The 23,696-nt window shown below is 38.4% G+C and overlaps 1 protein-coding gene across 7 annotated transcripts in view; it reads left to right on the forward strand.

Moving 5' to 3' along the window:
* Window positions 1-23,696, forward strand: part of SYT1 (synaptotagmin 1) — a 728,065-nt gene that overhangs the window by 591,474 nt on the left and 112,895 nt on the right. For all 7 annotated transcript variants that reach the window (XM_072655449.1, XM_072655451.1, XM_072655447.1 and 4 more), the window contains one exon: window positions 13,537-13,654. In XM_072655449.1, coding sequence (XP_072511550.1) covers window positions 13,537-13,654 — 118 coding nt within the window. The remainder of the gene's footprint in view (window positions 1-13,536; window positions 13,655-23,696) is intronic.

Raw genomic sequence — 23,696 nt, forward strand, 5'->3', positions numbered from 1 at the left:
TTTCCAGAGGACCAATGATAAGCATGCTTATCATCCCCTCCTGACAGATGAATGGACAAAGGATGTGGAATAAGACATATTTTTTTGGATGTGACCAAAGCAGGAATTTGTTTTGCTTAACTGTGCATTTGTTACAAGGATTTTTGTTTTTCCAGTGATATGAAGGGAAGATGGGAGGGTGAGAAAATCCATGTTTGATTATTAAGAAAATTTTTCCCATTTTTAAATGGGAAGAAAGAAGACAGGCACTTCCAATTGGAGGATGGTAAGGAGGTGCTAGAAGCCTCTATGTTTATCGCTTGTGATATTGTTACTGTTAAGGGAGATCAGGTTAAGGATACTCACCCAGAGTCAGCACCAGAAAAAGAATAGGTCTTCAAAAGTGGGTAATAGTGGGCCATGGGACTGGTTTAAGGAGGCAGATTTTTATGGTCAACAAAGTTGGACCTATGTGATTCAAAACTGGCCTATTACTTAAAACAGATCAGTGACCCCAATGACCTTGAGAACCACCATGGAGCTTGAGAAGGAGATGGTACGATTTTGTTTCTAATGTTGAAAGGGATCTGAAGATCTCTTGGAAGAGGGAAGGTAACTTGTACTTGACCTGCCAAGATGAGATATGGTGAGAGGTACACAGGGATAGGGACAGTCTTTTTGCCCTTCTGTCTGATGGATAAAGCAACAAAGTGCCATTCTCTTTTCTGGAGAGCTTTTTCTGTCTCTCCTCACTGGTGACCTTAGCAGCACCTGGATGAGCCCTTTTCTCTGGCTCCACGCCACAGGCCAGAGCTCTCTTTTGTGAAGTGCTGGCTTCTTTTTGGATGGTCAGAGCAAGCAATGGTCACCTGAAGAGATCTCATTCCCTACATTATTTTCTTCCAGAGATTTGTGTGTGCTTTAAGGTTATTATTAAGAATACCCTCTTCACTTGCCAGAAGGCATTTCTATAAATTCACATTTGTTCTGGAATTTCCCTGAAAGTATTTGCAAGTTGTGTTTTGTAAAGACCCATTAACCCAACATCTTATAAACCACTTCTTATTATTAAAATTGGGTTTCCTTGGGTCCAGGCTCACCTCTCTTCAATCCATTCCCCATACAGCTGCCTAACCCATATTCCTTAATACCAGTCTCTTCTATTCAAAAATCTTCAGTGATTCCCTCTTGCTACTTGGATAAAGTTCAGAATCCTTTACCTGGAATTTAGAGCCCTCTCCTTATGGCTACCACCTACATTTCCAGTCTCACCTCATCCTGTTCCCCTTCAGACACTTAACTGCAGCCAAACATTTGGCTGTGTCTGTACAGGGCAAGCCATAATACATCTGGAATGCACTCTCTCCTTTTCAGTCATTCCGTAGTCTTTCAGTCCTGTCCTACTCTTTGTAGCCTCATTTGGAGTTTTCTTGTCCAAGACATTGAAGTGATTTGCCATTTCCTTCTTCAGCTCATTTCACAGATGAGGAAATTGAGGCAAATAGGATTTAAGTGACTTGCCCAGGATCACACAATTAATAAGTGTCTAAACCCAGATTTGAACTGAGGAAGGCCCAGCACTCTAACCCCTGTGCCACCTATCAGCAACAAAAGTGTAAGATCTTTCTCAGTCATTAGCATACTCATGAATAACTTTGCATAAATTTTAGAGCTACTTCTCTGCATGTAGGTTAAGTCTTCCCCTGACCGACACCTCCTCCATTAAATTGTAAGTTCCTTGAGGGCATTCCATTTTTGTCTTTTTCTCCCCATACCTAGCATAGTGCTTTTCATGTATTTAGTAAATATTTGTTCAAGTGAAAATTACTGGCCAGGAAAGGGAGGTAATCACACTTCCCTGACACATAACAGAGATACAACAGGGGAGAGGGGGAATGTGATACAATGTCCAGAGTTGCAGACTCGGAGTCCAGAGACCTAGATTTAGGCTCTACCTCTGTCTGAGCACATTGGGCAAGTGATTTAATCTCTTTTGGCCTCAGGTTCCTCAATTTCAAAATGATTGGGTTGTATCAAATTACCTTTAATGTCCTTTCAAGTTCGAAATTCACAATCTTTAGAGCAGAGAGTGGGGATGTCAGTAAAGACAATGAATGGCCTTTCTAAAGCAGGGAAGGGAATAGATGGAAGCCATAGACTAGGTTCAGACTGACAATTCACAAGTGACTTTTGAAAATCCATTCAGTGACAAAAAATGCAAATGATTAATATGAGAGGGATTAGGGGGACACAAGCACACTAATGTACTTTGTAGCTGTGGAGCGATCTCATTTTAGATGATTTGGGGCAACACTAATTAAAAGATCACTAAATTGGACAGATTCTTTGACCCAGTGATACTGCCAATAATCATATACCCAGTGTTGAAGATAGAAGGAAAGGTCATTCATATGTGTGTGGGTGTATAAATACACACATATATTTACATATATGTATATATATATCAAACAATATTTTTAGCAATACTTTTTGCAACAAAAAAAAAACAGTAGGAGATATAGCAAAATAGAGTTGCAAAGAACTATAAGAAAAGTGAATGCCCATCAGCTGCCTAAATAAACAGCTGATATGGATAGCTGATAGGTTCATAAAATGGACCTAGGTGTCACAGCGGGCAGAGCGCTGAGCTTGGAATCGGCAAGACTCATCTTCTTGAGTTCAAATCCAGCCTCAGAAGCTTAGTAGTTGGGTTACCCTGGGCAAGCCACTTAACCCTGTTGGCCTCAATTGTAAGATGAGCTGAAGAAGGAGATGGCAAATCACTCTAGTGTCTTTGCCAAGAAAATCCCAAATGGGGTCACAAAGCATTGGACATTACTGAACTTAAATTTGTGGAAAATCCCAGTTTGAAGAAACTCCCTCCAGTGTAGACTGGTAACTTTTTCTACAGCTTAGAGTCTTAGCACGCTCCCTAGAGTTTGCCTGGAGAGCCACTATGTGTTAGGGGAAGGACTTCATGACTTGAGACAAAGTTGATATGCCATGCTGCCTCTGGCATGTGAATATAATGGAAAATGGTAACACCAAAAGAAATGACAAGTATGAAAAATTCAGAGAAATCTTGTATGTACTGGTGCAGAGCGAGCAGACCCAAGAAAGCCATGCATACCATGACTACATTAATTCAGAGAAAATTAGCAAGCAAAAACCTAAAACTGTGATCAAGGGGTGCTAGATTTAATGTTAGAGGATCCACCTTTGAATTCTAACTGTGCCACATATAACTTGAATAACCCTGGGCAGGTCACAGCCTCTCACCATTTCAGTTTGCTCATCTACAAAATAAAGAGGTTGAATTAGGTGAACTAAAGTCTCTTCCAAATCTACATAAGACATCCCATGATTCCACCTCTCATAATTTCAGAAGATTCATGCCTCAAACGTGTTGGCAAAAAAAAGTGGTGGACTATGAGGCATACATCTTCTAACATGACCAATGTGTTGATTTATTTTACTTAGATGCGCATATTTATTTTGGTGGAGGGTTCGGTTTGGGGGACAATGCAGTCATTAGGAAATAACAGTGATTTTGGTTTTTGTTTTGTTTTTAGGTTGGGTTTTGGGGGGCAGGTTGTGAAGGGGAGGTTAGTAGCCTATCTAAAGATTTGGGACTTGAAGCAGTAATCAATAGAAAATCTCCTGTAGGTTCTTGAGAAGATTGTGATGTGCTGCTGTTTTATAATGATTACCTCGATGTTGTTATGTCAAAGAAATGTAATATACTTAACATGGGTAGGCCAACAAGAAGGTTGCTATAATAGATGAAGTTGCAGAGTCATTGATCCAGAGGGTCACATGCTACAAAGAAACACAAAAGGGCTCTGGAAAGGGAACTGGGTTTTGCAAAAAGCTGGTACATTGGTCACTGATAAACTTAGAGAATAAAAAGATGTATCCAACATATTTCAGAACTGAAGACTGATAAAGAATTTATTATTTAGCCTTGTAGCAGTTTTAAAAAGCTGTTTCAGAACAGATTTTAATGGGCATTTGGTAGCATACCTTCAGAAAGGCTAAATCTTCTGAATATGTTGTATTTGCAGGATATATGGAGGCCTCAGTCTACACTATGACATAAAGTGGATTATTTTGTAAGTTTCACTTGAGTCAAATGAAGCCTGTTAAGGCTGCATGAAGGGCAATAGGCTTATGATCTTTACCTGTATGTGAGATTGTAATTGGGAAGACCACGTATGGCCACATTGTGTAGATGTAAAAAGATCCCTTGATTTTTTTTTTATTGGTAGCCAGCTTTTTCACTGTTTGCCCTTTCTTACTCTTGCAATTCAGTCAAGGATTTGTTAAAAAAAAAAAAAAAAGAGCTGGACATCTTGGAAAGAGAAAGGAGAAAAGAAAGAAAACTCAAAGAGAAATCTTGTTTCTATTTTAACCAAAAAAAATTTGAAAAATTCTGGATTATGATTTCCTAGAATGATGAATAAAATGTTTCAAAAGAGGTTTATTAGCCTCTCAGTATTCCAAGGCAATTCTTTAATTGGTACCAATCTGCAGTGGTAGAAGGAGGTCCTCACCAAGCCCTCTCTACACAGATGAAATCAGAGGGAAGGGAGAAATAGAGGGATGGATAGATGGATATAGGGAAGAGGAATAGATGGATGGAAGGGAAAGAAAGGAAAGGGAAAGGATACATAAATAGCACTTATTGTCCCAAAATGATTCCTTCAAAAACTAACAATAGGTGGACATATTATGGTCAACCATCTGCAGTCACATCGTTATAATTCCTGTATGCTAAGGATAAACACAACAGTAAACTTTGAATTGAAAAACAAGTTAAGTTTCTGTCCCAAGGAGCAAAAGTATACCTTCGCTTAGAAGGAAGTCCAAAGAAAAGCAGAGTAAGAAACTTTATTAAGAAACAGAAAAAAAAATGTCATCAGATGATTCATGCTGCTGCAGACTTCTTAGATCCAGACTAAGAAGGAGAAAAATAGATGATTTCATCCTCTGCCACATTGGACTCGGTTATAAAACAAGCAGAATGCTAGTGGTTCAGTGTTGGAAAGGTGATTTCAGATGTGAGAGAATACAGAGCAGCCCTCAGTGTCTGTTCCAGGATCTTAGGCTGGGCGGCTGCCAAGCAGAGCCTCCCTGCAACACAGCCACAAAGGCCTTGGAACAAAATAGCCTCTGACTCCTTTTGTTCTTGGGCTGCTTCAGATTTTTCCATTTTCTTCAGTGTGAGAAAGAAACTGTCCTGGGTTTGAAAACACTCACAGCAAATCAAGAAAGGATATAGAAAAGGATAGAGACGCTTACTTCAATACGGGGAAACCTCTGTTTTAAGTCTGTATCCATAACTAAAATGAAGACAAGCCAAAAGTGTTTGTTTGTAACGGAGAGCAGAGGGAGAGCTGAGACTCAGAGTTCTTGGCCGTCTCTTTAAGAATTAGACAATGGGCTCTCCTTTTATGTCTGCAGCCAAAAAAGGCTGGTGCAGTCTTGAGTTACATTAAGCAAAGCAGAGAGGGGCAAGGCTGGCTTTGCTTGGTCCTTTTCAGACCACTTCAGGAGTCTCATGTTCCATTCTGAGTGCCCGATTTAAGGTTGAAGAACGTCCAAAGCAGGGCAGTCAGGATGATGCAGGACATCAGGTTAATCCCATCTTAGAACCTGTTGTAGGAATGGGGATATGGGGATTTGGGGCATGGAGAAGAGAAAACTCAGGGCAGGGGGAGACCAATGGGTATCTTCAAACATTAGTAAGGTGATCAAAGTGTCGGTTTTTTAAACTATTTATTTTTCAATTTCAAATTCTCCACATCCCTCTACCACCTCCCATACCCACTGAGAAGGCAAGAGATACAGTACTCGTTATACGTATGAAGTATATTAATTAGTGTGTGTGTATATATATTATGTATACATATATTTATCATATATGAAAATGGGTAAACCCATGGAAATACATACATTTCAGTTCTGTCTGACTCTTCTTGACTCACCTTGGGGTTTTCTTGGTAAAGACATTGGAGGGCTTTCCCATTTCCCTTTCCAGCTCATTTTATAGATGAGGAAACTGAGGCAAACAGGGTTAAGTGACTTGCCCAGGGTCACATAAGTAGGATATGTCTGAGGCTAGAGTTGACCACAGAAAGATGAGTCTTCCTGACTCCAGACCCAGCATTCTGTCCACTGCTCTACCCAGTTGCAATGAATTATCGAATACTCTGCCTCATTTATTATTTAGCCTTAATTACTGAATGGGTATTGTCTCAGTCAAACTAAGACCTATTAAAGACCTTAACTTAAAAAGGCCAAGGTTGCCCAGTGCATCCTTGGCCATCTCCAATTGTCCTAATCTATGTGGGCCACTGGACCCAGTTAGCTCCAGAGAAGAAAGTGAGACTGGACAGCCTCAGCCCTCCCTCACTTAAATCCAATTCACTTTCATGTCATGGCATCACCTCCCTGGTGTCTTGGGAATGAATAACATCTGACTTTGTGGTGTATTATGTAGTCTAAGAGATAGAAAGTTAGGCTTGAAGTCAGTAGGTTTGAATCTCACTTTGATGCTTTCTCTGTATAAGCACTACCTTAAATAAAGTGTAGTATTTGAAAGCACCTTATTTTGTGTTTTTGCAATTATTTAATTTTTTCAGTCATATCCGACTATCCATGATCACATTTGGAGGTTTTCTAGGCAAAGATATTAGAGTGGTTTAATAGTTCCTTCTCCAGTCTTTTTACAGATGAGAAAACTGAGGCAAACAGGGTTAAGTGACTTGTCCAGGCTCACACAGCTAGTAAGTGTCCAAGGCTGGATCTGAAATCAAGATGAGTCTTCCTGATTCCAAGCCCAGTGCTCTATCCACTGTACCACCTAGCTGCCCTAGAAATACATATATCTATTATATATTATGTATGTATGTATGTATATATATATACACACATGCAGAATCTATTTCTATATTATCCATGTTGCAGGGGTAGGGGTAGGGAAGAGCAAGAAAAATAAAGTGAAAAAGCACGTGCTTCAATATGCATTCAGAATTCGTCAGTCCTTTCTCCGAAGGTAGATCACATTTTTCATCATGAGTCCTTCAGAGTTGGCATGGGTCATGATATTGATCAGAGCAAAGGCAATCACAGTGAAGAAGGATCCGATTGTTCTGCTTGGCCCTGAGGGCAGATATGGGAGGAAGGAATAGAAGCTGCAAAAAAAGGCCAATTTAGACTTAATGTAAAAAGATACCATCTATCAATTAGTGTTATCCAAAAGTGAACTGGAGTCCCTCAGGATCACCGAAGGTTTTCAAGTGAAAATTATATGTCCAGATGTCAGTTTAGTATAGGGGGCATTGATTTTAGTCATGGATTGAACTTGAGAGGCAACACAGTGCAGTGGTCAGAGGGTGGATCTCACAATCAGGAAGTCTTGGGTTCAAGCCCTATCTCTAACCCAGACTGGCTTTGTGGCCTTGGGCAAGGCATTTCACATCTTACTGCCACAGATGTTTAAGATTATGAGTTGCAGAAAAAGTGCTGACCTAAATTGGTAGAAAGAGCTTCCTTCCCTGGGAGCTCCCTATACCAATGAAATTACACGTTTCTTTCCTATCCCTGTCTCCTAGGAGTCAAGCTGGCAAGACAACTTTTAAATGCTACAATTATATTACAGATGACTCTCTGAAAGTCCCTGTTTGCCACTTGACATGTTGTTTGCACAGGTTCAGGGCACTGGGAAGGCTTTTTGACAAGGCCTTTTTATGTACTAAAATCCTTTTTCTCAACTCCATCCCACTTGCCTATAATCCTAGAAGTTTCCATTGGCATCCTTTAATGAGAAACTTTCATCCCTAGAGATATAGAATACAACAGATTCATTCCTGAGACTAAGTCACAGCCTCACCTTTCACATTTCATCTTATTTTATCTTGGGACACAAAAATATGGATGGATGGGATGGATGGATGGATGGATGGATGGATGGATGGATGGATGGATAAATGAATAGCATTTATTAAGCATTTCTATTTGTAAAGTGCTTGGGGATACAACTACAAATTAGATTTGTAAGCTCTGAGGATACAAATAGCAAAACCAGATAGTCTCTGATCTCAAGAAGTTCACATTCTGATAGGGAGAGATAGCATATATAAGCAATTCCAGCTGTAAATTAGATGGAAAGACCTAGTGGTCCTCAGGGCAGCAAAGTGTCTTCTTTAATGCCCTTTCCAATGAGAAAACCATATCTTTTTCTGATACTGGCACTGATACTGATAAGGTCAAGGTTTTTCTATTATGCCTTTTCTCCTCAAGAAGCATTTACCACATGCTACCAGGGGACCAGCAGCAGGGGAAACAGTACCTGTGTCAGGCTTTTCTTCAGAAATCACAAGGGACTGGCCCGTAAGTTAGCCATGCTACTTCTTCTGAATCTATGACTGGAGTTAAATGTTTCTACAGAGGTAGAAAAGATGCCAGAAAACAGACATTTTGGGAGTCTACTAGAAAGATGAATTCCATTATTTTTCCTTTGTTTAAAACAGTTGTGGTCCTTCGAATTACTGTAGAATTAGATTATGGACCATAAGGAGAGTTGTCATCTGAGAGAACAGTAGTGCCTGAAATGCCTAATTGAAGTGGTTAGGGCAACCTGATTCCTCTGGGCTGAAGCAGCACTGGGAGTCCCCAGAGAGACTATTGTGGAGACAAGATAAAAGACAACCAAGATAACCCTCCTCCTAACAAGCATTTTTGAACAGCAATTTTGTTCATTTACGTTTCTCCTGTCTCTGAAAGTTCAGATGTATTTGTCTGTGCTTTGTATTAATTTTCGGTTATATTGATTATAAGGCTATATTTTTGGAGACAGTGAAAAGTAATTTATTCCACTTAGATTCTCTTGATGTGAACATTAATTCCCCAGGAGTAAGTAGACATTTAAGGTAAAATTTAGCAAATTGTACTCAGTGTTCCATCCTTCTTGTGCAAGGGAGCACAGACCTGGAAAGACCAAAAATGGGACATTTATCCAAAATTCATTTATATTTGGGTGAAACACTGTACCCCTCTACGCCTCAGTTTCTTCATTTGTGAAATTAGAGGGTTGGACTAGATCACGTCTGAGGAATACTTCCAACTCCAAGTCCAGAGGAGACTTCTGAGGGCTAGGCAGCTATCCTCAAGATTTAGAGAAAGATGGAAAAGCCAGTATAGAGGAGGCTTACAATAGGACTTCAGGCCAGAAAATATATAGAATTCTAGAAATATGTATTTCAAGATAGGATCTTTGAAGTCATCTAGTAGAAACCCTTGTGTTCATCCTTCATTGCTGAAGAAGACCATGCCATCAGAGAAAAGATGACATTATTTTATAACTGAAGGAACTGAGGCCAGGAGAGGTTACATGACTTTCCCAAGGTCACAAGGCTTAAGTGGCAGTGCCAGGATTTGAACCTCATTCATCTGAGTGTAGAAGAAAACAAATGTGGTAGGGTTTTTTTATTTTAAAAATAATTAAATTAAAATTTAAAAATACATAGTATCATAGGATCTATACTTCCCTTGCTTTTTCCCTGGCCTCTTTTCTCCTGTCTCCTCCAAGGTTTATTTCACTCATTGTCTAATACTGTTTCTCCCTTCTCTAACCCACTTCCTCCATTGAAACTTATCTATTTTGCATCTCTTTCTCAGAGAGGCCAAGATATCAGTTATAAGATGAGAAACCCAACCTGTACTAATTAGGGAGGCTGTAAGACTTCCCCAAGCTCTGAAGTGAAATATATCTATCTGTTTTATAGGACTGAAAAAATTATCCACTTTCTATCCTGGTCCAGTGCTTTTCACCCCGTGCTTGGACTAAGCTACATGGCATTTAAGGCTAATCCAAAGTCTTATGGAACACTTACCTTCTAAGTTTTCTTTACTGAGTTCAGACCAGCCTTATTGATAGGGAAAGCCATTAAGCATTTTCTTTTAAGAGCAGGGGAAAATCAGACCTCTTCTAGGCTTTTTTGTGCTGTGGCAAAGATGTCAACAAAAGAGTCAATTAAGCAGAAAAGGTCATGTCACAAAAAAATATTCCTCACCTGTGGTTAACTAGCAATTCAAACAATCTCCCCTCACATAACTTAAATTTTATTATTAACACTAGTTACTTGCTGACTTGAAAGAAATAACATGTTTCTTCAAATAGGGGAATTTTCATCCGGATATTATAATAAAATCTAGGAAAATAAGGATGACTAACTTGTAAATTGCATGATGATGCATGGACACATGCATCACCAAGTCACTGTTGAGATCAAATGTACCTACAGGAACCTAAAGAAGCCAGGGCTAGACTTACAATCTGTCTTTCCCAGTCTCATACGGCAATTCAGGTTGATTAAATCAGCCCTTTCATCTAAAGGATGGGCAGATATATGCATGTAAAGGCAGCTTGAAAGACTGATAATTAACTATTAGTAGAGCCCTGGACTCCAATGAAGTCTACCACTCTTCATCTCTCTCTTTCCCTTGAGGTCAGTGTGACATGATATGATATTCATAGTCGGCTGGGGTTTGTTCAACATACGCTAGAGCTCCCTTTGTTCATCCCCGTATAAACCCATAGCTCCCTAACATCTGTGGGCCATCCAACACTAATTGGTTCACTGTACTATGCTTGAAATCCTGAGATCTAATAATCATATTAAATTACATCCCTCCCTCCTTTGGAGTGGGAATTCATATTTATAGAAAATTATTAAGATGCTAACACCAGTTTACTGCCTCCCTAATGACCTATCTCAAGGTGCAGGGATACAAACCAAATACTGACTTAAGGAAGGATTTTTTTTTTAAGTTTCTGTTGACATCTTTTATCACTTCCATTTCCATATATATCTCTCCCATACCCAGAAACCTATTCTTTATAAGAAATAATAAAAAAAAAGAAAGAGGGAGGAGAGAAAAGTTCAGCAAAACTAATCACACACCAATTAGTACTGACAGTATATTAACCAATCAACAAGTAATTATTAAACATTTACTACATTGGGCACGATGCTAGACAAAGGAGATATAAAGACAAAAATAAAACAGTTCCTACCCTCAAGAAGCTTATATTCTAAAATGGTTAGGAGGGGTCCACTCAATAATAAACAGTTAGTACACTGTTATACCTTCTGCTATTTTGGGATGACTGAATGAAAATCCTATCTATGTTGAACTACAGGGTACTACATAAAAGGCAATTGTAGAGAATGAGACTTTCAAACCAATTAAGCTGAAGTCAAAACTGACACATTTCCTTGCTCCAAAATTTTTTATTATATGTATAATTATTTTAGCCTCAAAATCATCTCTTCAGAAATGCCTAAGTGCCATCAGATTTGAAACTGGGGAGGGACCTTAGACGTCAGGGTCATTTCAAAATATTCTTTTTGGTTTGAAAATAAGACTGCCTAAGTGAATTAATTCTTTTGAGATAGTGAGAAATTATTTGTCTCAGATTTTGATAGATTTTTTGAGATTTACCAGGGATGTTCACATTCATTTAAAAAATAGGTTAATAGTGAAAAGAAATAATGATGTTTGGGGAGTGGGGAAAGGGGATGAAGAGGATGTTGGGAGCAAGGGTCCAAAATGATTGGAAAAAACTAAAGTTGACTTCTTTATCCATCAACTTTCCCACATTTTTGCATTCTAACTATTTGAAGTAGAGCTCTCTTCCTCAGTAAATGCAATAATGAATGGTAGCCATTGTCAGGGGAAGGGGAGGGAAGAATAAAAAAGAAGAAATTTACATGATAGCTTTATTATATTTTTAAAAGGAATCACAAGTGGTCCATGATAGAATTGAAGTTTCATGTGCAATCATCTTTATTATACTTACATATCTTTATATACTGTGGTGGAAATGCCTATTTTATTCCATGAATTAAAAATAAAATAAAAAATGAATGCAGTCCAATGCATTTATTAAATGCATATTGGCCTTTTTTCTATAAATTACCAGCCCAGAGGGCAATGGAAAGGGTGAATTTAGGGAGAGTAGAGCTGAGTTCAAATCCCAGCTCTCCCAATTTATCTGTGTGACATTGAGAAGGTCACTTCACTTTGTGGAACTCTAGTTTCCTCATCTGTAAAATGAATGCGATGAACTATATAGCCTCTGGATCGCCTTTCAACTCTAAGAATATGATCCAGAATGGGACAAGTCAAAGGTGTGCTAGTAAAGGTTTAACAAGCAGCTTGGGGTTTGGGGGGGAAGGGTAGAATGTATGTACAGGGTAATTTTAGGTTTACTCCACATAAGTCACATTTTTCTGCATCACTTTCTTAAGTCTAGAGTCCAGGCAGGGGTGGGAAACCTGTGCCCTTGAGGCACATGCGACCTTGTAGGTCCTGGGATGTGGCTTTTTAACTGAGTCCAAGTTTTGAAGAACAAATCTTTTATTAAGGGGAGTTGTTCTGTGAAGTTTTGGATTCACTCTTGAGGACCTAGAGGGTTACGTGGTCCCGAGGCCTTAGGTTCCTCAGCCCTGGCTCTAGACAATCAATAAAACAATAAATTGATCACTGATTTGTAGCATTTGCCAGTTTCAAGATTAAATGCTCACAATGAAAACTTAAGAATTGTATGAGCTATCTGAATCCAACACACCCCAACTAAAATCCAGGCCTTAGCAGGTTGATCCTGTGTGTGTGTGTGTGTGTGTGTGTGTGTGTGTGTGTTCGTTCATCCTTCTTTGCCGAAGAAGACCTTGACATCAGAGAAATAATAACATGACTTGCATTTGACTTTATTTTGAGTGAGGGAGGGCTGTGCAGGTCACCAGCCTCACTTCTCCTCCAGAGCCATCTGAATCCAGTGACCAGATATTCATCAGTATGACTGGAGATGACCCAGGATGAGGCAATTGGGGTTAAGTGACTTGCCCAAGGTCACAATAGCTAGTGAGTGTCAAGTGTCTGAGGTGAGATTTGACCTCAGGTCCTCCTGACTCCTGCACTGGTGCTCTATCCACTGCACCACCTAGCTGTCATCAGGTTGATCCTATTATAAAATAAGACTATCCATGTTGGACTTTTTGAGCTAGAAGAATTGCGAAGTCATCCAAAGAATCTGTAGTATTTCTCATTCCTCTGCTGCCATCATGGTCTCATCTTTTACACTGTTGACCTCAGCATTTGTATTGATTTCTTCCAGTATGGGAGGAGTGTAGGAGCTCCCTCTGCTGAGGCAAATTGTAGCCAGTCTAGAATTTCCTATGTTAAAGAATTATCTGATGTTTAGAATGGTTAAAAGAGTTAGTAATAAAGAAAAGGTCATGAACCCAGGGGTCTTCCTGATCTAAATGGAGCCTTATTTACCATATAAATGAATGTCAGAAATAAAAAAATAATTAGACTTTAAAACTATTTGAATTGTACTGAAAATAGCGGCATTGGATTTGGTTCCCTAAGATTTTATCAATTTGTTTGACATGACTCTTGTTCTCAAGGTGCTTATAAATTATACTTACAAAACATGTTCCTGTTCATTTAATTAAATAACAAATATGCTTTTGTTTGTTTTTACAGCAGGAGAAGTTGGGTGATATCTGTTTCTCCCTCCGCTATGTACCCACTGCTGGCAAGCTGACTGTCGTCATCCTTGAGGCAAAGAATCTGAAAAAGATGGATGTGGGCGGCTTATCGGGTGAGTGTACAATGTCTGTCAATGGCAGAAAAGTTGCCAATGGCCACAGCACATGGTATCCAGTGCCCGGTCTATATTACTGTAAGTCAAATATTTTTGCTCCTCTTTTGGCAGGTTGTGTTTTGGGGTGTTTGGAAGTGAAAGGGACAGGAAAAGCAAGGGGGAAATTCTCCCACTCATGCTGAATAAATTACAAATAAAAAGACCTGTCATCTAAGCATATACCCATCCATGGCTAAAACCATTGTCTCCTGAATGATTCAGGACTTAGAAGAGATGTGAACAAGGAAAGCTTTGACTGACAATGGATAGCCAAACTATTTATTTACTGTTGCCTAAAGATAAATTCATGAAAGGAAAATGGGGCTAACTGATTACATTTTCTGCACAAGCCAATCTGTTACTGCTGAGGCAAACAAAGCATGTTACAGCATAGCTGTGAGGTCTTTGCCTCACCATGGAAATATGACTTTCACAATCAAACTCTCTCCACTCCCTCCCACCCCCCATCCTTTGCTATGTGATTTGAGTTAGAGAAGCAGCATGGTGTAGTGAGTAGAAGGCTAGCCTAGAGTCAAGAACATGTGAGTTCAAGTCGTGCACCTACTGGCTACATATTTGTTTGTTTAGTCATTTTCAGTTGTGTTCAATTCTTAATGACCCCTTTGGGGGTTTTCTTGGTGAAGATACTGGAATAGTTTGCCATTTTCTTCTCCAGCTCATTTTACAGATGAGGAAAATGAGGCAGAGTTAGGTGACTTGCCCAGGGTCACATAGCTAGTAAGTGTCTGATGCCTCATTTGAAGTCAGGTCCTTCTGACTTCAAGCCTGGCATTTTATTCATTGTGCCACCTAGCTGCTCCAAACTACTCTTAGCTTCATGCCACTCCTTTGATGTGTGTGTGCACATGTGTGTGCAAGCAGGCATGCGGGTGTGTGCCTGGCACACAGTAAATGCTTGATACTTTTTGATTAACTACCTACCACAGTATAGAAGAATTGCCATCGGCATTCAGTGGAAGGGAATTTCTACCATTGGGTTCTGATACGATTGGATTAATTGTATTTCAGACTTTCCAGCAAATTATGAGGGCAAAGATAACTGATTTCTTCTCCTGCCCCGATGATGGCCTTTTGTGTCACATGCACATAACATAAAACAGGCTCATGGTTACAGTTCATTTTACATGGAGGTGGTTTAGTCTTTTTGTAAGCAAACTCTACCTGTAATCGACATACAACTTGAAAAGTACACATTCGGAGTCATAGTCGCTAAGACACGCTGACACAGACCTTCCATTTATTGGTCCATTAATTTACCAACTAATGCGTTAGTTTCTCCCTTGAGCTCACGTCACTCCCCAGTTATGTACTAGGCACCTTTGAGGGCTACGTGAATTCCTTCAAGTTACCACAACTTGTTTAGTGTCTTACTGCTTCATTGTGCCCAAGAGTAATTTAGAAGCAGAGTATACAGCTCCCTCTAAGAATATAAAGGAGTATTTAATGAACCCAGATGTGAGAGATGCAGAGATGTTTGTCTTCACAAGAGTAATTCATTCCCAGGGCACTATTCGGTATTCAGAAGTAGTACCTTTAAAATGTCTTTTGAGCCTTTGCTGTTCCTCCCACTTCCCATCAGCTGTCAGGTCTTGCCAATGTTTTGTTGCTATTGTCATCGTTCAGTCTTTTCAGTCCTATCCAACTCTCCATGACCCTATTTTGGGCTTTATTGGAAAAGAAACCGGAGTGGTTTGTTATTCCTTCTCTAGCTCATTTTACAGATGAGGAAATTGAGGCAAGTAGGCTTAACTGATCTGCTCAAAGTTACATAGCTAGTAAGTAGGCCTAATATGAACTCATGAAGATGAGTCTTCCTGATTCTAAGCCTAGTGCTCTATCCACTGCATCCCCTGGTTGGCCTTATTTTTGTTGTAATATTTCTTAAATTCATCCCTTCCCTTCTATCCCTTGGCACAATCCAAGTTTAAGACTTTATAAACTTATACCCAGATGATACTAGTAACCACCTAATAAGTCTCCTGCTTTAAAGCTCTTCTTCTTCTAATCCATCTATATACACCATCATTTTATTTCTGATTGGGCCTGTGATTTCTTTGGAGTAGGACACTCTCAGATGAGGAAACTCTCTCTACCAATTTAGGTAGAAACCTTCTCGGCAACTTAAGAGTTTAGGGGTTTCAGCTTAGTGGGAATCTGCACTTTGCCTGCAGTAAAGGAGCATTTGAGTTCAAATCCAACCTCAGACACTTAGTAGCTGTGTGACTGTGAGCAATTCACTCAGTGTCTACCTCAGTTTCCTCAAATGTAAAATGAGGCTCATAATAGGACCTACATCACAGGATTATTGTGAGAATCAAATGAGATGATATTGTAAGTCATAAACTGTTTAGCACTGCCGGACTTATAGAAAGCACCCAAGAAAAATTTGTGTCCTTTCTGCCTTCCTTTCATTTGGAGTAATTCTTGTCAATGTCCTATATATCCTTCATAGAAGATCCACCCAAAACATAAGGACCCTTCCTCTAATTCCCTTGACATTGTTTGAATATCAGAGCAACACATGAATGTTCCATCAGTTTTTCCCTTACTCTTATCCTCTTGGTGGCCCACCTTCTTTTCTGTCCATACATTTCTCTAATGACATCCCAGAAAGGGATGGGAGCACCATTTTAACTATTCTGGAAGCAGAAAAGGGGAAGCACTCATCAGATATATTAATGCAAGGAAGAAAAGGAAATAAGTACTTACCCTTTGTCAAGCATTGTGCTAAATGTTCCCCAAACATTATTACATTTATGCCAAGGCTTTCCTGCCATTTTGTTAACTCAGACCTTCACGCTATTGATTTCTAAATGGTGGTCTTCTTTCTCTACAGATCCATGCTAATATAATTATAACATGCATACTCATATTCTTTCATTGGTAAGCTTCTCTGGGCTTCTCAATCTATATTCATTTAAGTCTTACTTTCCCATCAACATATACTCTTTATGCTAAGGCAATTGTATACATTTCTTTGTTCCAAGACAAATTTCCTGTCCTTGTTTACTTTGGGATTTCCAAACGTGAATAGCTAATCTCATTCTCAAACTTCACCCTTTTTTGAAAACTTAGGAATCAGGAGTCTTCTAATTGGATTCTACTTTGTCTCTACCTTTCAGAATTAGAAGTCCAAATGTGTTTTCAACTGCAAATTAGATAAAAGACAGTTATTTCTAGCTGTAAAAAAAAAATCACATTATCTTAGTTTGTAAATGACTGGAAAGCTTTTACCACAATATTTTCCTTTCAACTTCAATTTACCACATTAAGTTCAAAATTAGCAAATTGAAAGTTAATGTTTTAGGGTAGAGGCTCATCTAGTCACAAGTTGTTAATTATCACATGGGTTTTTTGTACTGTTTATAACATGAACAGCTCTTGGTACAAGAAAGCACTGTCATACAAGGGTTTTGTTTCTCTTTTTAATAGTATTTTTCTAATTTCATGTAAAGATGAATTTAAACATTTAAAAAAAATTTTGAGTTCCAAATTTGCTCCCTTCCTTCCCTCCCTTCTCCCTGAGATGGTAAGCAATTTGATATAGGTTATATATATATATATGATCATGTAAAACATGTTTCCATATTAGTCATCTTGCAAAAGAAAAAAACAGATCAAAAGGAGAAAAACACACAAAAAAAGTAAAAAATAGTATGCTTCAATCTGCATTCAGACTCAGTCAATCCTTTCTCTGCATGTAGATAGCATTTTCCATCTTGAGCTTTTGGAATTGTCTTGGATCTTGGTATTGCTGAGAAGAGCTAAGTTGATCATAGTTAATCACTAAACAATGTTGCTGTTACTGTTGATGGTGTTCTCCTGTTCTGCTCGTTCCACTTGCATCAGTTCATGTAAGTCTTTCCAGGTTTTTCTGAAATTTACCTGCATGTCATTTCTTATAGGGCAATGGTATTTCATCATATCCATATACCATAACTTGTTTAGTCATTCCCCTCAATTTTCAATTCTTTGTCACTACAAAGAGCTGCTATAAATATTTTTGTACATGTGAGTCTTTTTCCCTTTTTTATAATCTCTTTGGTATACAGACCTAGTATTGACATTACTAGGTCAAAGGGTATACACAGTTTGATTGCCTCTTGGAAAGGTTTTGTTTTTCTTTTCTTTTTTCCAGTGGAGGAAAGAGAGAGAAAATTGATTTTTTGTTAAATGAAAAAAATGTTTTCTAAGTGCTTTGGCATAGCAGAAAGAGCATTATGGACTTTGCAAATGCATAAACTGAGTTCAAATCCAGCTTCTGTCATTTGTTAATTGAATGATTTTTTGACAAATCCCTTAATCTTTTGGAGCCTCAATTTCCTCATTTGTAAGATTAGAAGAGTTGAATTTATTGGCTTCTAATATCCCTGCCAGCCCTAAATCTGTGATTCTGTATCCCATTCCTATAAGAGGATATGTTGAGAGTCACACTGAATGGGCTATAACTAGTAACACTGAAGAAATTAGCCACAATTACATAATCACCAAAGTATTTGAGCTCTTCTGAACATCAGTGACAAGAAAAGGAACAGTAGGTTCAACATGACTACATATCATTGCTATAGATCTATTCTGGAAATTATTGCATTGTCAGCTTCCCATGCACCAAAGGAAGAAAGCACTAAAGTATTCCAGAAACTAACATTGGTACATATAGCACAGCGTCGCTAACAGGAGATCTAGGACTATATATTGTCTTCTTGGAGGTATTACAGCATTACGTGGGTTAAGGTAGGCAGATTATCCTAACAAGGGTTGCCCTTAAGGTGAAGCAAATCAAATAGGAACCCAGTTTTATAAGCAGCAATGCTGATTGCAATTTAAATGAATCTTTGTTATTGGCAGTATTAGGTCCACTGAATATTACTACTGATTTCACTGTGAAGAAAACCATACAGTGTATTTTTACCTAGAAGAGAAGTTAAACAAAGTGATCTCTGATGTTTCCTCCTACAATGAGATTCAATGGGACCAAATCAAGAGTGAGACAACCCATGTACTCAGTGAGAGAGAAATACTTCTTTCTTCTCTTATTATCATAGTTTTCCTTGAGTACTCATTTGCTGAGTAAACTAGAAAGAGTATTTGGATGTATTTATCATTACTTATAAAGAAATGGTTTCTGGAATTACTCAAGGGATTATGGTTTATCTCTTTTAAAAAGATGTTCAGAAACCACAGCTTTTCTAGGAACCTCACTCTTCTTGAGGGTTTAGGATTATAGAATTTAGAGTACAGTGGGACCTCAGGGGTCATCCATTCTACCATCCCATACCCTTCAAGAAATTTTTATACATCAAACAAATGGAGATATGCATTGTGCTCTTCTGAGAAATCTATGCAAAGGTAGGAAATATGTCTCTAGAAACCTAAAGAGGTTTTGTGAGGAAAAGATTATGGAAACGGGGAAATAGAAACTTCAGTAATTGACCTGTTTATATTTAGAGATTCCTGATTTAGATACCATCTAGTCCAATTCCCTCCATTCACTTTTCAGAGGAGGAAATGGAGGCCCAGGGAAAGAAAATCAGTTGCTCATGAGTTGCAGAGTTGGTACTTGAATCCAGGCCTCCTGCTTCCATATTGCATTCTCTTTTCACAGGTTTCACTGTGTATGAGTTTAGTATGGAAGTCCTTTATTTCCCTCTGCCCTTTTGTCTTTCCTACCCTCATCTAGCCTATTATACCACTACTATATCACATCAGTCCCTCTTTAACCATTTTCCCCCATTTTTATCATCTCCAAATTACTTGGAATTAAAACACTTTGTTGGTTTAGAAACCTATCAGATCTTGTTCTTATTATTATCTCCTTAGATAGTCAAATGTTTATAATGGGTCTACTGTGCTAGCCCCAGGGAAAGAAGATCAATATAACATTGCCCTTGTCCTCAAGTCACCAACAATCTTTTAGGACAGATAAGAAATATATATAAATAAATATGTACCTAAAAAAGGTACAAACAGAATTTCCAGAGTTAATAAAAGAGTGAAATGACTTCTAGCTAATGGAATCAGCAAAGGTTTCCTTTAAAGGGCGGTGTACTGGAAGGGAGGGTAGAATCATTCTTTCTTTTGCCTTATGTCCATTCTATAACAAGTATAGCAGAAGTGGGCCTCCCTTCTCTTCTGGAATCTTCCAGAAAACTGTTCTTGGCAGTTGCTATTGAGCATCCCACCATTGGAATGGAAAGCATAGCAAGCAACACCACACACAGTTTTTTGCTATTATATGAACTGAAAAACCAAGTGGCCAAAAGTGGGGCCAACAAATGAAATGGCAAAGACTTTTCTGAGCCAATTGGATCACAGTATGCAAATTAATTTAGCTCTAGTGTCCAGATTGGGCAGGAGTATGCAAATGAATTGGCAGAGTATTTGAGTTAATGAGCCATGAATATGCAAATAATCTGGCTGTGATGTCAGAAGACTTCAGCATAATTTTAGTCCAGGAGATTATAACGTAAAATTAATTCTGGGGCACTTCAGAGTATCTAATTAGTTGTTGAGTGAGTCACCAGAAGTTCTTAGACATGAACTTGATCTAGAAAAAAAAATTCCTTTATTTGCGAACATGAAATGAGAACAAAAATGAAAAACAGTTGGATTAGAAGAGTATCTTGGGCAAATTGCTTCACTTCTCTGGGACTCAGTTTTCTCATCTGTAAAATAGAGATAATATTAGTACCTTCCTCATAGTATTGCTTTAAGGTTCAACTGAGGTATCATAAAATGTTTTGCAAACCTTTGAGCACAACAGAAATGCTCATTATTTTTTTTTTCAAAATGTTTCCAGAAAACTCTTCCTTATGCATAGATCTCATGTCATTTCTCTGCTCAAAAATCTTCAATGATTCTACCTTCTAAAAAAGTTCAAGTTTCTTTGTCTGGCATTCAAAGCATTTAACAATCTGACAGCAGCGTTCCATTTTAGCCTTCTGTTACTGCCCTCTGCATACTTTATTCTCCCAGCTTCTTTTCCCTACACATACTCTATGTTCCTTCATCTCCATGCCTTTGGTAATACCATTCTATATGCCTACAATATCATCCCTACCCATCTTCAGTTGCTGAGTTCTTATCCATCCTTAAAGCGAATTTAAATGTTGTTCCTTCCATGAAATCTCCTCTTGGCAATAGGGAGCACTCAACATAAAATTTTGTTGTTATCTGGTTTGGGATCCTATCCCATTACCCAACCACTTATTTTTTAAAGCCACTGTACAAACCAACAGCTTTTATGTCGGAATCAAATGGTGTCCTGTAGCCTTCTCCTAGATTACCACATATTGGTATGTCATCTTATCCTCCATCATGATCTGGGTAGGAAAGAAATACAGGACAGGTAATTTTCAGCAGAGAATTCAGGATTGAGGGGCAGGCTGGAAGAATGATACCAATGCCCTTTAGAGGATGGGGGACAATGGAGGCTAGGGGAGAAGCAAAGAAGAGCTTTAGACCAAGAAACATATAGAATTGCCGATTTAGAGTTGGAAGTCATCTCAGAAGTCATCTCTCCCAGCCCCCTCATTCTCCAGAGGAGCAAGCTGAGACCTAGAGAGTTTTCACAGTTTGCCCAAAGTTACCCATGTAATAAGTGGCAAAATAAGGATTTGAATCAAATCTTCTATCTCTACCATGATACCAAGTATGTGTCCCATTGAACAAGGCTGGCCCCCAGTGTGCCAAAGGTGATCAAGGCACCAGGTAAAGAGGCAGCTGAAGACAGATTTTACCTGTTTGGCTACAGTTAGCCCTAGGAAAGAATGTACCACAATATGTGCAGTAATAATGGGCATAATCCTGGACATTAAAAAATGCCATGGAAACATGATTAGAACTGCCTCACTCAATTTATTTTTTTGTTTGGTTTGGTTTTTTTAATTTAATTTTTAATTTATGGAACAAGGCAAGTATTTCCATAATGTAGTACAATAAAAAGATGATGGTACATGAAAGTTTAAATCTACTATCAAATGTACAACAAAATTATCATGTAAATTTCCTTATTTCTTCCCTCCCTTCTCCCCCAGAACTGGCTAACTAACTGGCTTAGACATAAATAGGTGCATATAGAGAGTCTTTCTTCATATGTCCTTTATAGTTGTTGTTTTTCCATAACACAGCACAACAAAAAAAGATGATTGCACATGAAACTGCAAATCTACTATGTACAGCTTGCTGTTTTTTCAAATAAACAAAATTATCATGTGAATTTCTTTTTTTTCTTTCTTTCTCCACATCTCACCCTAGAGATGGGTGGCCCTTAGACACAAATACACACACACACACACACACACACACACACACACACATACGGGTATGTATACAAATACATATATACTTATGTGTATATACATATATAATATACACATGTAATAAATAACATACACAAACACATAGAGGTATATATGTGTAAAATTATTTTATATACATACTTCTATTTATCAGTTCCTTTTCTGGATGCAAATAGTAACTTTCATTGCAGTCAGGCTATACAAACAAAGCAGTTTGACTACAACACTGAGACCCAGATGGTTTCTATTTGTATCGGTATAGGAACTACCTCTACAAATAAATTTAACAACTTGTTTTTAGTTTAGTAGATAGTCTTAGATAGTTGCCCAAGGCTCAGAGAGGCTTGATTTGTATGTGGTCACCTACCTAGCAAGTTTCAAAGGTAAGAACAAAGTTTAAGGCAGGAAAAGTCAATAGAAATGTGTAAATAATGAAGTCATCCATGGAGAAATTGTGAGACTGACTCATCTAACCCATTTATTGAGAAATCTATTATACTTGGTAAATATTTATGGCTTGTGGGGATAGGTATAGGGACTAGACCTGTGATTACCTTCCCTGGAAGTTAAAGAACTGTCTAGATCACTAAGACCTTGACTTAGCCTGCCTCAGAGAGCTGCTATGTGTCACAGGCACAACAAGAACCTAGGTTTTCATGGCTTCAAGGCCAAGAGATGAGAGGAGAGAAAAAGAGGAGAGAGGAAAAAATAGAGGAGAGAAGAGGAGAGAGGAGAGAAGAAGAGGAGAGGAGTGAAAGAGGACAGAAAAAGAACAAAGAAGATGAGGAAAGGAGAGAGGAGAGGAAAGAAGAAGAGAAAAGGGGGGGAAATATGAGTGGAAAAGAGGAAAGAGAGAGAGATAAGAGGAGAGGAAAAGAGAGGGGAGAGGAGAGAACAAAGGCTCCTTCAGCTTGTTCTCTTAAAGCCATCTTTTTGCCTCAGAATTTCCACTGCTTCCTTTTCTAAGTACTAATCAACAATTTTTTAGTAATCATTTCAGAATTTGGCCAGGAAACAAGCTGAAGCTCCCTTGTGGATGATCAATATTTAAAGGGAAACTAGTCTGTTTCAGGAGATACATTCCTAACCTTTGGAGGTAGAACAGAAATATTGCCCTCTCATAATATGTCCTTTGATACCACTTTCAGGGGAAAAAAATATACTAGCTGTATGTCTAGCCCAGGATGGCAATCTTCCTATTTTCATGTGGTCCCTTTATATTTTCAGCTCTTATCCTCTGGAGCAGAAAAAAAGAATTTCTAGAATTTCCTAGTTAAGCTATCATATTGGGAGAGCCATTAAACAATGTGCCCGTGGGTTTAAATTATATGTAGCACAATCTTACTGAATAAATTCTATTTTGCGACATTCAGTAATGAAGAGATTTTCCTGATTATAATTCGCATTTACCTAATGCTTTGGGATTTGGGAAATATTTCCCTCACAAAAACCCTATAAGACAGGTAGCACAGGTGCCATTCCCATTTTACAGATGAGGAAACTGAGGTACAAAGAATTTAAGTGACTTGCTCATGGTCTCAAAGCCAGTGAGTATGTGAGGAGAGATTCAAAGCTAGTTGTATTAAATATAGCCTCTCCACTACACCATGGCTACCAATGAAGCAAGATAACAAGTAAAAAAAGAAAACAAATTATTCTTCCTTTTGATTCAGTTAAAA

This window comes from Notamacropus eugenii, chromosome 3 (assembly GCF_028372415.1).
Source record: "Notamacropus eugenii isolate mMacEug1 chromosome 3, mMacEug1.pri_v2, whole genome shotgun sequence".
Lineage (NCBI taxonomy): Eukaryota > Metazoa > Chordata > Mammalia > Diprotodontia > Macropodidae > Notamacropus > Notamacropus eugenii.